We start from the raw sequence: 16,517 nt of genomic DNA, 5'->3' as shown, positions 1-16,517 counted from the left end.
GAAAAGACAAGAGTGATAAGTGAGGCTATGAACTTCATACAATATTCACTGTTAGTACTGGTGTCTCAGCATTCTTTGCTAATGTTTGGGGTGCTTCTGAAAAAGCTGGCTTAGACCTCAATTTTTCTCTAGCTCAAGCCAAAGGAAAAAGTCAGGTTGGCAGTGGAGGCACGGAATTGAATACCTGCTGATTAAATGGGTCTGCGTTTCCACCAGGACAGTGCACACTGCTTTTACAGAGATTTATGACATAGATCCCTGAATTAGTATTGACCAAGCCAGTGTGAGTAACAGTAGCTCTTTGTCTCTCAACAATATGTGGATCTTCTCTGGTACTAAACTTTGCTTCACAGTAGATTTTTAAAGAGGTACTTTAGTTTTTCTTGAATGTATTAATTATTTTAGTGTTTTGTTTTCCACTTTTCAGAGATAAAATAAAATCTGAAATCCTTTTGTATATATGCCCTCTTAACATAAGCTCATAATAATGCTGGTATTTAGAAAAAACTTCTCTTTTCTGATCTCATTGGTGCCAGGTTTGCCAGTTAAGTGTATTTATAACAATCTTTCCCACATGATTTTAGCAGCTAATATCAAAGTCCTAAATAATAATGCAGAGCAGGATTTTCTTACAGATTTCCAGGTAGCTCTGAGGTTGATAAGTCACATTAAATCAGGTATTTTCAAAGAGAAGAAAGACTGTCAGCTAGTCAAAATGATGCAGCATCTAAACCATTTTTCACTGGTGTACAGCGGAGATCTGAGGAATTCTCAGTTTGAGAATATTGGGGAGACAAAGACTCTTGAGAGAGTACTGGTACAACTGCGCTGAAGTAACTGCTTCATCAATGGATTTGAGGCTTGTCACCATTCCCACCACAACAGATATATTTTGCTGCCTAATACCTGAGCTGCCCCTGCTGAAAAGGTTGAGGTTTATACATCAGTATCATCATGACAAATAAAGAGTGCATTATTGCTTGCTGGGGAAGAGGAGGCCAGGAACATGAGTGCCTCCCTCTGCTCCTGGCTCTCCAAGCCTGCTGGCAGGTCACTGACTCTGTCTTCTCTTTATTATGTGGAAAGAAAATCCAAGTGCGATTGTAAAGTCAATAACAGCCCTGACATCCTCCCCCTGTGGTGGATCACAGCCAGGAGTCTTCCTGAAGTGCTATCAATGCCAGCTGACATAAAATCTTTTCCCAGATTTGACTGCAGTGGTGCACTGTCATGTGTCACACACACAGTGTTTGTGTAGGCTGGGTACTAATGTTGCTACTTCCACCTTTTCCAATTATTTACCTGTAGCTCTCTGAGAGTTACCTGATTCCTTGCTGTGACTTCATGGCAGTGGATATAAACACACCAATTGTGCTGATGAGAACATTAGATATAGGGAGATCGAGTGACTTGCCCAAAGCCAGAAAATCTCTGCCACTTCTTAGATTGCTACAATAATCTCCAGTGCTTTTGGAAACATGTTATTGTACCTTCCCTTGGAAATGCATGTAGAAACATTCCAATCTTATATCAGCTTTCCAGAGATTAAATCAGTGATCACTTACACTTTTCTAGAAGTGGTACAGTTGCCAATCTTCAGAGGGGTTTTCTTACTAGTTTTGTTTGTTTTGCTGTGAAATTCCTGCTGTGAATGTTTGAATCCTTGGAATTCAGGGTTTTTCATTAGTACCTGAGATAAAGGACAATGAGATACTTTGATTGGCAAACCCATAACACAGATGGAGCCAGGAGCTTCCACCCACCTTTCCTCCCACCGCCACACACGCCAAGCACTAGACTCTGCCAGCTCAGCATTGCTGGTGTCGCTCTTTCTTGTTCTGCAATGTGCAAACAGCCCAGGGATGTAGCGAGGTAACACTGTTTAAACAGTTTCTTTAGTCAAGGATTTTTCCCAAATAAATTAGATGGTAATTAATGGATATGCATGTGAAAGTAATATTGCATAGCCTAAGGGGAATAGAAAATGCAGCATATCATAGCAGAAAATGAGGCAGGAATATTTTCTCAGCAAATCTGGCTTCAGGAACTAGCAGGTGGTTGCAGAGGCAAAAGAGGGCGGGCTTCTCTCTCACTTTGCAGGATGGATGGAATTGGTAATGTCCTGGGAGTGAGCTGTGGAAGGAGATGTGTGAAGGGGTGCCCCTGATTCTTTTCTTTCACTTAAAAGCTGTTATTTAACATTGATTACCCACTTAAAGTCTCCCTCTCAGCCTTTCCTTTTGCCCCATACACTGGTACCAGTCCTCTCACCCTACTGCTTCTTTATCTGTGGAGCAGATACTTCTGCCTCGGTGGGCAGACAGCTGCCTCCTACTGTAAAGCAAATGGAGAATTTAATCCATTGTGTACTGTGCAAAATTAAGGCCTTCTGTGATTTTCTGTTACTTGGTTTCATAATTTCCTGCAGATTGCTTCATATCGTCAGATCTGCCTTTTCATCTGACAGCAGCTTCCATGCTCTGCTTTCTCAAAATACCCTGTGAAATTCACTGATTCTAAACAAATCACTCTTAAATAGTTTGCTTCTGGAAGGAAGAATTTGTGAGCTATTTCTAGTGGAGTACTCTGCCTTCTGGAGGCTCAAAGCATGTGTTTCATGTGAAATTTCCTAGGACATGCTCTGGGAAGACCACCTGAGTTGAGATTTCTTTAGTCTGTATTTTTTGGCTTGTGTCTTCTGATGTGTGGCATTACAGCCTGGATTCTGGTAAGTTTCTGTGGAGGGTGGTATGTGAGATCTGGTACATCTCTGAAACCTGGAGAAGAAAAAATTGAGGAGGATGCTCCTTCAGCACGGTGTGAAGGACAGTGAGACCTAAAGGACTGTGCCTTTAGAAGGACTCCTGGTAAGAGAGGCTGAATTGCTGCCCTGAGACCTGCCGTCTTTAGCAGGGAGTCGGTCTGTACTGTTTAGGGTGTGCCAGCAAGTAACAGCTAACACAGGACTAGTTTCTCACCTGGGGCTTCCTTCATACCAAATTACATCCTTCCTTCACGGTTACTCATCTGCAAACACTTCAACACTTGCAGCGGGCTCCTATTCTAGAAGGCTCTGCCCCTGCAGGGTTGAGCTGGTCACACACAGCTGATGACTGTGGCAGTGGATGATCTTTGCCTCTGAGCCCTGCTCCCATTGGGGCCAAACCACTGGAGACTACAGTAGCGACGACTGTGTTTGGTGGGGCTTGTGTTACCATGTTGTCTCCATCGAGGCAAAATGTACCTGAACTAGCTGTCTGTGTGAATTCCTCCCGAGCTGGCTGCCCCCAGGGACTCCTTCACAGGACAAGGTGAAATGTCTTAAGCTCAAAATACTCTTCTTTCTGATTGCTGCCTTCTGAGTGGTCTCTCTTTGCAGAGCAATTCTAGTCAGGTGGAAAATATGACTTCTCCTGGTATATCTCATTGAGGTGATGGAAACCATTATCAGAAGGTTATCAGAATGCTTTGTGCTATATAAAACAAACTAACATTTTGACAGAAGCATGGATGTGAATTAAGGTTAAAATTATGAAAATATGAATCTGTTGAAATGGAAGGGTTTGGGGTTGGTTTTGGGTTTTTAATGAATTTTTAAGTTTTGTAGGATAATTAAAGTTGGAAAAGACCTCAATATCATTGAGTCCAACCATAACCCAACCATCATGACTAATAAACTATATCTTGAAGCTTCTACATGCTTCTTGAGCACCTCCAGGGATGGTGATTCCACCACCTCTCCAGACAGACTGTTCCAACACCTGACCACTCTTTCACTGAAGAAATTTTTCCTAATATCCAACCTAAACCTCCCCTGGTGCAATTTGAGGCCATTTCCTCTCACCCTACCACCTGATACAAGGGACAAGAGACCAACAGAGCTTGCATGCTGCCCCTTCACAGGAGATAGTGTCCTTGTCCCCATGTGTCACTGATGTGATAGGTCTCGCATCCAGTCCCACTGCTGCAGAGAGCCTGGAAGGACAGCAAGTGGGAATGGTCAGAGGGACAAGTGGAAACAGCACCTTTCCCCATACTTGGCATGTACAGACTATCAATGAACTGTTAATAACTTCTGCATGGTCACCAGGTATAACAAGGAAGGGCTATTGAATAACCCAGCGTGGTTTTGCCTCTGCCTTGCTAGCTGTCTAGATAATATTTTACTGTTGGTTTTAAGTTTTTGCTACCCTTGCATGATGTTACACTGGAATAAGCTCTTCTTTCCAGTGCAAAAAGTGTTAAGGGAAGGATGCATAAGAAATTATCGCAAGCAAGTTGCTAAAACTCCTTTAATTTTGATTTCCCAGAAACTCTGAGCCCTCACACTGAGCCATGCTATATGTCACTGACACATGAGCCCATCCAAAATATTCACTTCAGTGAGAACTAGGTTTTTGTGAATTTGTAGGAGACAGCACTGGGGACTAAAGTCCTCAGCTCGTTCTGTGAAGCCAACCCAGGGAGGGCAGCAGCCATGAAATAGTCTTTACCCTTTGCTGCCAATGCACCTTGGCTCCAACCCAAGGAAACCTCTTCAAAAGGAGTACAAATCAGGTCATGACTTGGCAAGTCCTTCACTACATCAGGAGTTTGGTTTCCTGGTTCACTCTGGGCAGAACTTAACCTCTCCTGTGAAGATGTGGCAGCCCTCTGGTATGGGGCTGTTGTGCAAAACCAGGCAATATGGCATATTCTTGAGCTCTTGGTTCCCCTTCCCCTCTGCTTTTCTCTGTCTCCTGCTGAGATCAACACCCTGTGCTGGGTGTAAATTAAGAAGGAAAACATAAGGTGCTGGAACAATCTCCTGGCAAAATCCATGTCCCCTGCAGGGCAATACACTGGAGTATGGGTTGCAGCAACAGTGATTCCTGCTCCATCACTGAACTCAGTAATGAACTGACATTAGAAAGGGAGTTGAGAGACTGAGTTGGAATTGAAGAAGCAGAGCTCCTCCAGGGCTGGGAAAACTACCCTGCTGTCTGAAAGGGAAGCAAATGCTTTGTATGTGGTTGAACTAATTTCTGGGCTTCATCACTTGTATACACAGCAAACAGGTAATCTGTGAGGGTTTGGGTAGAGGTTTAAGGTCAGCTTTGTGAGTTAAGAAAGCAAAGGCAAATTCACTGGGAATGACACAAGGAATTTTCATGGATGGGAAAGGTGTCTGCTCCATTAGAAGGAGAAAGGGTGGGTTGCAATGAAAGAAACGGGCATCTCATACAGAACTACCCGTGGCACTTCTCCATTGCTGCAGGGCAAGTGAGTCCTCTGGCAAAAGAAATGTGGAAGGCTGTCTTGTAGGGTTAACAAGTACAACAGGGTATGGCCTCTTCACAGCCAGTTACCCTGCAAGGCACCACCCCTTGTGATTTTCCGAGCAGAAAGGCACTGGCAGCAGCAGCTCTGGCGCAATGTTTCAGGGCTTCACGGGATTACTTATTCACTGTGTTCCTGGAACAGCTCCAGGCTTCCTGTCTCTGCCTCCAGCGTACAAATTCATCAAGTATCTACGAGGTTTACAGTCTTCAGAGGCAAAAGGAAACAGTAGGAAGGGGATTCATATTGCAAATCACACTGTCTCTGAAGGACCTGCAGGCTCTGGAAACACGGAACTGATATCCTTCCTTCTACCTCGCTAATGCTTAATCAGGGTAACTAAGGCAGCAGACTCAATCTGGATGGATTTCATTGCCGGGGCCATTGGAGGTAAATATATGAAGTAGTGCTTGTTGATGACAGCAGATTGTTGTGTTTCCTTCTTGTTCAGCTAACAGGCAAGTCTCAGTGGTCAAGATGAGAGTTTTTCGATGGGGACTGCTTGTTAGGAGTGCATTCTACTTTATTAGGTGGAAACTGTCATCAGAGCAGGCTCGTAGAGCTACTGGAGAGGCAGTGCTGCAATTTGGTCAGCCGAGGTCATTGCTCTGTGATCTCCTCTGATTTAATTGCGGTGGGATGGGGCAAAACTCTGACAGGAAGAGACAAAGTGAAATATGCTGCATGCATATTTTGTGGGCATGGCTCTAGGGGGTTGAGGATGTGACCTGTGAGACGGGAGGGGTGCAGGCGTGGCTTTTTGCAGTAAAGAAGGTCTGAATGAATGACCTTTGTGTTATCTTAGATTAAGATGTATTTGCAGCTGTGGTAGCAATTTCAGTGCAGGCATGCTGCGTAGCAGGCTTTGATCTGGAAGAAAGTAGGTTAGTCACGTATAAAAAAAATAAAAGGAGAAAAGTGTGATTTCATTCTAGACATTTTTAGACCATGTACTGCTCATGCCCTGCTTTATTTTAAACAACAAGATGTAGCCACTGGTATTGTTTCTTTTCTGAAATTTTGTTAGATTTAGTGGAGTATCAAATAGCAGGAACAAGAGCTTTGGGATTGCAGCTGCCAGAAAGGCCAGGTGAACCTGCCAGATGGCTGAGATGTCCAGGCCAAAACTACATGTCAGATCTCTCTTTGAAATCTGATGAAATATGGCTGTTTCCCTCACCAGGAGCATCCTGTGGTCCTAGTGTAGATGTGTATTTCCTAGGAAGGACCATGATGACTTTTACCTTGCAGCCCCCTACTGATCATCACCTAAAATGTACAGGTGGGGTAAGGTTTAGCAGCTCAGCAGCATCCAGCCCTGGAGCTGCATATTACTCCAGGGTATGGACCTTCTCTGAGGTTCTGAGAGGTCCTGCTTGTGAAAAGGCCCTGCTTCATGATGGAAGGGGATATAACCAGCCCCTCCATGACAGCTTGCCATCTCTTCTTTCCTTGCTGACTCTAGAGTACTCAGTGGAGATGGTAGTCCTTTGCTGAGGCTGGCAACGGAATATCCCATCCCAGAAGGATTCACCAAACCTCCTCTGAGGTGCGTCTTTAATGACTGGGCTCATCTCAGCAGGACAGTGACAGTTGCTTTCGATGCTTGGACTGCCTTGCTTTCATTAGCACAGTTGTAGCATAGACACTTATGGATAAACTTCTTTTGCAAGGGAATGTGAATATTTGGAAATGCAGTTTCAAAGAGGCTTTTCACCTCATCATTCTGCCTCCACTCCTGTGCTAGGCCAAGATTTATGTGAAATCCCCTTGCCTGTGTGTTAGCATCATGTGCTGCCTGGCTATTCAAAAGCCTGTCCCACAGGTGCCGCATGAATGGATGTAGCCTGGGAGGATGCATTCTGGGGAGCTGCAGCTGAGGTCAGAGGTATCTTTGATTGTTTTAATGCCTTTCACTGACCCTGCTGTGTCAGAGAGCAAGATTTTCTATTCTGTCATCTGTGTCTAGCTTGGGGCTTTTCTAGGAGAGATAAAGCACTTTTAGATGGCTGCTGGGTGTTTCCTGGCATGTTGTTCCCTGCTGGGAGCCTGCACATAGACATGTACTGGGTACCTGGGCAGTGCTCCAAGGACCATGGTCCCTATCCTGAGATGGGACAGCTTCAAGGGGTGGAACAACTTTCCTGTGAGAAAGAGGGTGGTTTTGGTGCTGAGCTTGTTGCATGGCTTGTGTGTGTTAGAGCTGAAGCAGTTTCTGCATTCCCAAGGAGGCTATAAACCTGGATGAAGTGCAACAAATAACTCAAGACACAACACAAATAATAACAGAGTTTCTGTTTAGTAAATTACATTCTTGTGTCTTTGAACTGTTTTCAGAGTGTTTTGGAGAACGCATGGATTAAGCACCTCTGAAAAACAGCAGAGATGCTGCCCTCTTGAATCCTGTGTAATGATCCAACCTAGCTCAGATGTGCACAGATAGTCTGCATTTCTTCTGAGCCATTGCTTCTGTGGCCATGGGACAAACTCAGCAACTTCAGCCCAGGAAACAATGACCTGCTCTGACTCCACATGGGAAGAATGTGAGATAAATATGCTTAATGACTGTGGAAACTTTCAATAACCTAGTGGTGTCCTCAAAAGCAACTGGTCTATAAGGATGTCCTTCCTGGTCAATAAAGCTGAGCAGGAGGTTGGACTAGAGTCCTCCTGAGGTTCCTTGCAACTTGAATTTTCCTGTGATACCATGTGTGTGTTTTAGCCCTGATATGCTATCAGCCTGGGCCATGTCAGGGGATGAGTATTGATGATTAGATGACTAGAGGATGATTTAACATTTATGTCAGGCTTAAAGGTTTGGGAAGGAGAAGCTGAGATTCATCCAGCAGGGTTTTCAGCATGCCTGGGCTTCTCCACATCTTACACAGCAGGCTATACAGCAGGTTACATAGCAGTCACATCAGCCCAAAGTTAGATAAAATAGTCCACCTATGGAGGGAACATACTGTCTCCTTGTCCTTATGGCTAAAGCTCCTGCTGGCCACTGCCAGGGTCATTTTACTGGATGAAGTTCAACTTTTTTTAAGGTATGAGGCACTGCTTATGTTCCTAGCTCTTCACAAAGTGAAGGATTTCAGAAGCTGCTTTTTAGCCGTCCATTGCATGGACCATGATCTCCGCTTCTCCCTGGGTGTCTCAGACAGGAGCTGTTGCAGCCTGATGGGCTCTGTATGGCCGCTGCCTGGTCTCTGCAAATTAGCATTACAGTTGCCATCTTTCCTGGACTCCTCCTTAACTGAAATGTCTGGTCAAAGGGGCCTGGCTCATGAAGAAGGGTGAATAATTTAGTTGGGTCCCTACCCTCTATGGCTGTGTACTGGACAAGCTGCAATCTCTGGGCAATACCTGAGAATATCTCAGAAAAAGCAGGCATGAAAAATGGCTGACTACAGTCCAATGAAGATCATTCACCTGGTTTTGCAGGTGAATGATCATCACAGATGGTGCAGTATTACTCAGTGGGAGTCCCACAGGATCCCTCTCCTGTGTGCATGCTATACATTGCTGGTCTTGTTTGATACTGCTGTGCAAACAGGGCATTTGTGGGTCATGCTATCTTTGTCCCAGGCTATTAATACTGCATGATGTGCAAAACACTTCTTCAGCCTTTGACTGACTTGGCTGAGCTCCTCAGCTCTGACAACAGCCCTGAGTGTGCTGGCTCTTAAGGAGAGTAGTTCATGGGAGGTTGTTTGGAGATTTGAGGTGGGAGCAGTGAAAAATTTATCCTTATGGTCTGCTCCCAAGTGAAGATGTTTGGTGCTTGCTAGATCCAAGGTGAACAGAATCTGTTAAGACTGAGAAGCAACAGGGACAAAGTTTGGGGCAAACTTACTTTATTTTGTCTGTTTTGCTTCTGTGTCTGCATCTTTATATGAGAACAGCAAAAATTCTCCAAAAGGGAGGACACTTGTGAAACAATTCCCCAGACTTGGCACCTGATGTGCATGAGACAAGGCTCCAACCATCTTTAGCTGGCGGAGCAAGACGGGTCTTAGCTGCGCAAGGCACACAGGGCCCATGAATCACCAGTGCCTGGTCAGTCTCCATCAGCTACCTCTAAGGTTCAGGAAGACTGAAATTGATGGGATGTCAAGGCGTCCTGTCTGGAATGGGTTCTTGGGCCAGGGGAACACACCTCTGAGGTCAACACAGTCACAATGACATTGACTTATGTGCCCTTCTTCCCCAGCTGGTGGAGTCTGTGTTTGAAGTCTGCTTCTGGCTGATGGCTAGGAATTTGGGACAGTGCAGCAGGCCCTGGGTGACTCTGTGTGTTGTCACTATGCTTGGATCAGAGGCATTGTTCCTTTGAGGTGTATAACTGCCTGTGTATTCCCCTGTTACTGTCTTTCTTCCAGCCTGATCTCATTTTGGTTTTGAAATACAGAAGTCGGCTTCTTGGCCTGTTTTTCATCTTCATTTCTATTTATTTGGTGGCAGATTTGACAGAGATTTTTGCAGAACAAACCTAATTTTTCTGCAAGCAAGATGCTGTTGGTTTTCTCCAGAGTAATGCACCTTGGGATTGTCTCCTGGTAATTCATGGTCCCTGGTAATCCATGCCAACAGCTGCTGCTGCTGCTTTTCTCCAAAATGTAACAGAGCTTTCCAGAAGACCCAAGCAGACGTGTAATTACAGACTAACATGAGTAGTGAAATGCCCACAGCAACTGAAAAACACTTAAGTATCTTGGGTTTTACTTTTTATAAAAGAAGGACTCAATGAGCAGCAATTTCCAACCTGTGATTCACCAGACTCACACTGTATGTGTAACTGCCTATCTCCCCAAAAGGCTCATCCAGTACTTTCATGAACTTCTCTGTCTAAATAACTCCCATGCATACAGCTCTGTCACTGGCTCTCAGATGGCTTGGCAGTTGATATACTGGGAAAAAGCTAGCTGGCCAGCCCCCTTACCATCTCTTGTATCTGCCAGCAGATTCATTTAGATCAGAGCTGAGAAATTCAGTGAGGTAAGGGCCGGGATGTTGGGCAATGTGTTTGTTACTGTGACCAAGAGAAATCCATGTGGAAGCTCTTTTGCTCTCCTTATTTGCCATTAAGGCAGCAACTTTGTCTCAAAGTGTTTCCAACTTCAGTGGTTATTTTAAGATCTCAAAATGAGCCTGAGTCGTAACAGAGGACTGACACCACCTCCCCTCCCCCCCACTGCTCAGAACACTGGACATTCTGTCACTGCTGCAGGCTGGGAGTCATGGTCAGCTGGTGTGCAAGGCATGCTGCTGAGTGCCCTGGCTTTGTGCACACCAGACACTAATCCCTCACTGCCCTTTAATCCTGCTGAGCCCCAAGTGACCGAGGATGAGTGGTCCCACTGCAGAGCAGTGCTGCTGGTTGTGCTGGACCTGGTGCCACCCTGGCCTGCCTGGGCTTTAAGCAACCTTTGCTTGTGCTTATTGCTCTGTTTTTGTAGCAGTGTTTGGTGCACATAGGAGATGCACTTCAGAGTGCACTGTGAACCTTAATGTTCAAAGATTTCCTCTCCAAGGGCTTTAGACTAGACTAGACTAGACTAGACTAGAACAGGTTGGAAGAGACCTTCAAGATCATCGTGTCCAACCTATCATCCAACACCACCTAATCAACTAAACCATGCAACCAAGCACCCTATCAAGTCTCCTCTTGAACACCTCCAGTGATGGTGACTCCACCACCTCCCCAGGCAGCCCATTCCAATGGGCACTCTCTCTGTGTAGAACTTCCTCCTAACCTCCAGCCTAAACCTCCCCTGGTGTAGCTTGAGACTGTGTCCTCTTGTTCTGCCACAGGTTGCCTGGGAGAAGAGACCAACCTCTGCCTGTCTACAACCTCCCTTCAGGTAGTTGTAGAGAGCAATAAGGTCTCCCCTGAGCCTCCTCTTTAGATGTGCTTCATAAGGTATAGCTGAGACAAGTCCAGTCCTGCTCTTCAGGAAGCAGCAGCAGAACTTTTCTTGCCTTCAAGAAGGAACACAAATTGCTGGGAATTGGTAGTGCTTGAGAACCATGCCTCTTTTGGAGATGTACTCATGACTATTGCTTTTGTTCTTTAATATGGCCAGGTCAAGAACCAAAATGAATCCAGAAACCTTCTTGTGTGAGTGGGGATGCTTTGCACCTCACATAAGGGCACTTGATTCTAGTCCAAAGATGTTGTACTGCTTCAGCTGAGAGCAGGAAGAGGAACAATATCATACAAGTCATCCCTTCGACCCTCCTGCAACAGTGCTTTCTGTATTTTCCCTCATCCAAGCTTGCACCATGGTGTTATTCCTCCTGATGCATTTCCCGTGACACTTGGATTCCTCCTGTGAACATGCCCTGGTCATGCAGAGACTCTGTTTGTGCATTTCGTTCTGTCACTCTTGGCTCAAATGTAATCTCTGGAGCTAGAGAGTGGTCTGGTGCCAAGCACAGCAGGGCTCTGAAGCTGCATTTTTCTGCCATTCCCCTAATGCCTTTCTGCAATGGGGGGAGATGGTCTGATGTGATGAGGTGCACTGTTAACCATCTCCAATACACTCTCTGTTTCAGGTGGTCTAAGCACAGCCGTGGGTTACCCTCTGGACACAGTGAAGGTACCTGATAGTGCTTTATTTCTTGACTACAAACTGAAAACAAACAGATCCTTTTCCTTTCCCATTCCCTCTCCTTTTTAGAAAACTAGACCATGACAATGCTTTCATCTTGTTTACACCAACATATTTTAGTTTATTTGGTTGTGCTGTACTCTTTTTTTAAAAAAAAGTGTGGTTTTTTTTGTTTGTTTGTTTGTTTGGGTGTGGGTTTTTTTGGTGATGCTATTTTCTGGTTAATTATCTGGTTTGTTGCTATGGTATTTGTTTATTTTATTTTATATATATTTTCCAATCTGATATCTGCGTTTTAAAGTTGTCCCTGTACTTCTAGGTGAGAATTCAGACTGAGAGGCATTACAATGGGATTTGGCACTGCATTCAGGAAACATATAGAACAGAAAAAGTAAGCATCTCACATCAGAATTGCTGATACCTGTTACTAAGGCCTTGTTTCCAGGAAGCAGAGCTGCCTCCGCCAGTTTGGGGAGGATGGGCAGCAGCTACATACAACCATTTCTGGTGAGAAGAGTCAGGATAAAAATGTGGCTCTGCTAATGAGCTGTAAGATGGCAGTAAGTTTTGGCTCAGCAATGTAGGGCCAGTGTTTTCAAGCAGATACTTTTCCATGCCATTCTCTCTTAGAAGTGTTCTTTATCCTCTGTTTTCTACCAGGTTCGGGGATTTTACAAAGGTGTGTCTGCATCAGTCCTCACAGTGTCATTGATTTCTTCTGTTTCATTTGGCACGTACAGAAACTTCCTTTGCACCATCTGCAAGCTGCGATATGGGGCTGCAGATGCAAAGCCATCCAAGCTGGATATTTCTCTTGCTGGAGGTGGTGCCGGTGCTGTCAGGGTACGTAAAGAGCTGAAAGGGAAAGTACAACAAGAGAGCTTGTCCACAGACACAGGAGGCCGGAAAAGCAAGGATTGTTTTCTGTCCAGGAGACTATGGGGAAGCTTGCAATAAGCCTGGTGGGTTTGTTTTCACAAGGAAGGGTCACTCTCTGCCTGCACTGCCCCTTCACTCTGGTTGGCTCCACAGCATGGCTGGGTCCTGCTGGGGAGCTCATACCAAGTTTAGTTTAGAGCACCAAAACACTTCAGAACATGCTGTTAAGAACGACATGGATCTTGGCAGCAAATGCAGAAGGAAGGAAAAGCATCTAGGCAGCAAACTTTCCAAGTGGCTTTGGTGGTATATTTATGTAAGACAGACGTAACTCAGTGTGTTTAAACACAGGCTGGTGCTCTGACACTGGCTGCACAGCCCCAGCACAGCATTGCATTGTCAGGACTCAAAACTCAACAGAGAATCACTGAGCAATGATTCTGCCTGGCAAATGTGCATGATCCCAGAACAGGGAGATGAAACTGAATCCAGGAGCAGTTTGCCACAAACAGATGGATTTCTGTGAGCAACAGAGCTCACTCCTGATGGCATACTGGGCAGAAGCCTGTGCCAGATCACAGGCAATCCTCTCACACAGGAGTACAGATGGTTGGGTTTCTAGGTGTTTCCTGTCAGGAATGATTCCACTGAATGCAGGTTAACGTCTTTATGGCCTTGGTTCCAAATACAGATACATATAAGAGCTCCAGTGTACACTACTTTATAGCTGAGGATGTTTCTTTCCATGCCTGTTTGGTTTCATAAGTTGTTGTATGTTACTCCATATCCTCTGTTGATTTCTGCCTCACTTTCCACTCCACACAGTGCAGCTTGCATGTGTGTCCTGCTGCTGCAGAGTGGTATTTAGCACAGACAGAAGGGAGGAGGATGGAACTCACTGTCTTTGGGGAATATTACTGCCTGAGGAGATGGGAGACAAGGAATTTGCAGGTGGGAGATCAAAACACTGTTTAAATCTGACGGGTTAAAGTACTGTCTTCTGATGTTGCAGGCTGTGTTCACAGCTCCTAGTGAAGTGGCTAAGGTTCGCATGCAAACTCAGAGGAATCCACATCCTTCCCTCACATCTACCCAGTCTGATTCCAGGCCAAAGTACCGAGGGTCTTTGCACTGTCTGAAGGTGATCACTGAGGAGGAAGGTTTTGGAGGTCTCTACAAGGGTTGCTCTGCATTACTCTGCAGGGATTGCTTTTCTTCTGCAATGTATTTCCTCACTTATTCTGCTTTGTGTGACTGGCTCACACCAGCTGGGCAAAATAAACCAGGTAGGTATTGAGAATTATCCTGGCATTATGTGCAAAAATGGCTTCTTTGGTACCACACCAAGAGGGAAAGCAGGCTTTCAGAAAACATTCACCCACTAGCTCACCCAGATTCAGTCCTTGTATAGAGCTGCTGTGTGTTTGCTTCCTGGCATGATGGGGCCATTTGTGCCCTCCTGATGCTGGTGTCCACAGCCTGCAAGCCAGACCTTTGTTGGCATGACCGTGTGCCTCAGCAGCTGCTCCTCTCCCAGTGGGAAAGCTGTTTATGGCACACTAATATGTGGGTATGAAATCTTAACGCAGAAACATGGTAACTAGAAATGAAACATGGACAAACCTCCTGAGAGCCATCAAGAAGCACAGATTAGGATGAGTCCAGAGTTTGAAAATAAAGTTCAGGTGCAGAACACAAAGACACTGAAGTTTCCTGGTTGTGATTTGGCTCTCCAAAACAACTATTCACTTTTTCAAGAAGATCAAGTAGAGACACTCAGCAAACGTCATCTTCTTGAGAATTATAAAGATAGGTAGAGCCAGCTGAGGAGGGGTGAGTGCTCTCAGGATGTATCACATCTAGTTTGTGTTGTGCCAGCATCATCATGTATTAAAAAACTGAGTACACTATGAAATCGAGAGACCACACTGTGTGAGGTCATTGGAAACACACAACTGCAAGAGATGGACAAAATAGTTGCTGAAAAGCACAAAAAGTAACAAAATTGTTTGACAAATCCGGAATGCTTGTAGTTGTATGAGTGCAAAGCTTGAATTAACTGTTCCTCCCTTGACTCTCTCATATAGGTTTCCTCATTGTGCTGCTTTCTGGTGGTTTTGCTGGAGTCATGGCCTGGGGATTAGGTACTCCCTTGGACGTCATCAAATCGCGGATGCAAACTGATGAATCAGACCAGCACAAGTACAAAGGCCTCATCCACTGTGCTAAGGAAAGTGTGAGGAAGGAGGGTGCAAAAGTGCTTTTCAAAGGACTGGGTTTAAACTGCATTCGTGCCTTTCCTGTGAACATGGTGGTATTTGTAACATACGAAGGTGTACTGAGATTTACAGATCATTATATGAACAAAAAATAGTTTGTGCCATTCTGTTCAGAGGTGTATTGTGTTTAGTTTGTTTCTTGTAATGCAACATCCACAAACAGTTGAATGCTGTCTCCTTTGATGGACAGTGTAAGAAGCACAGACATTTCAGCACAAAGCTGGATGAGTGTAGGCTTTGTTTATTCTTACAGGATTACAAATTAATCAGGGACTCCTGGAGTTACATACAACCTTCCTTTTCTCTCATGAATATATTGAGAATGTAGTCACTGAACAGGCCCTTGAAATATTTGCCCATATTTATGTTTGAGAAAGCTGGTATTCTAATCAGAGATTTTTGTAAAGGATAAACTTTATTTTCTACTGGCATTAAAAAACAATCTTCACAACCAAGGCAAGAGCTGGGGGGGGTTTGTGTAAAATGTAACATTACCCAGCATGTGGTTTTTACACGCAATGCTTGCATTGCATTCACTAAGTAATTACATATCTGTGCTTCAGGCTGCAACTTTCCTTCCCAGCTGCAATTTTCCCACAGTACTCTATAATCCTTTGGTAGCAGCTGAAGTACAAATCTCCTTGTTTTTTCCTGCCATTATTTAATGAAAGCCAGGCTTGGTCTGTTTACATAACTGTTCTAATGACTGAACTGAAAGCGAAACCAGGCACAGGTTCTCATAAACCATGTGATTTTTTTCCAGTGCAACCCTGTCCCTACAGTACCTGTCCCCTCCTGGAGTCTGATGCACAGCAGCTCTCTGGAGCTTGGCACAGCTTTGGAGGCAGTATTTTTCACAATCATATAACCTTTCAGCAACGTGTCAACTGAAAAAAAATAGCATCTATGCTATTGCTTCAGAAAGGAAACCCCTAAACCCAGAAATACTTTAATTTGCTCATCCCACCTCAGGAGCAGCATGTATATTTTCTGTCTCTGGTTTAATCCCTGCATGATGACATCTGGAGCAGACTGGTTCCAGGCTGTCAGATTCTGATGAAGGTGCATTTTTTTGAGGGAAAGAGAGGAAGACTTTGCTTTTAAAGGAGTTCTCACATTCAGGGTCCACAGCCGCCTTCACCAGTTGATAGTGTGGCACTGACTACACCAACAGTAATCTTGCAGCAGACAGGACTTGTCAGCTACTGTGAACACAAGAAAAGTAAATCCTGTACTGGAAAAACAAGTTTAAAATGTCAGGTGCTACTAGAAGACAATAATGGGAACCTCTTCCATTCCAGACACAGAGCAGGAAAAAGCTCCTGAAATCTAAGCCTTCAAATGGCTTTTTAGACAAGGTCACATCCATGGTGTCAAACAGTCATCCTAATTCTTCTCTGAAGTGTTGACCCAGCTCCTGCAGGTG

General features: G+C 44.8%; 1 protein-coding gene across 2 annotated transcripts; it reads left to right on the top strand.

Annotated features, from left to right (window-relative positions):
- Positions 1–5,397: 5,397 nt before the first annotated feature.
- Positions 5,398–16,210, top strand: SLC25A47 (solute carrier family 25 member 47). Of its 2 annotated transcripts, XM_009905137.2 has the most exons (6): positions 5,398–5,709; positions 11,878–11,921; positions 12,253–12,324; positions 12,594–12,776; positions 13,825–14,098; positions 14,900–16,210. In XM_009905137.2, the coding sequence occupies exons 1-6, from the start codon at positions 5,682–5,684 to the stop codon at positions 15,184–15,186; spliced, it is 888 nt and encodes a 295-aa protein (XP_009903439.1). In that variant the 5' UTR covers positions 5,398–5,681; the 3' UTR covers positions 15,187–16,210. The 2 variants fall into 2 exon arrangements, with proteins under 2 accessions (XP_009903439.1, XP_054017816.1); XM_054161841.1 differs by lacking the exons at positions 5,398–5,709; positions 11,878–11,921 and having other exon boundaries at positions 12,253–12,493; positions 12,564–12,776.
- The last annotated feature ends 307 nt before the right edge of the window (positions 16,211–16,517 follow it).

Source organism: Dryobates pubescens, chromosome 5, assembly GCF_014839835.1.
Source record: "Dryobates pubescens isolate bDryPub1 chromosome 5, bDryPub1.pri, whole genome shotgun sequence".
NCBI lineage: Eukaryota > Metazoa > Chordata > Aves > Piciformes > Picidae > Dryobates > Dryobates pubescens.
This window is presented reverse-complemented; position numbering and strand designations above follow the sequence as displayed.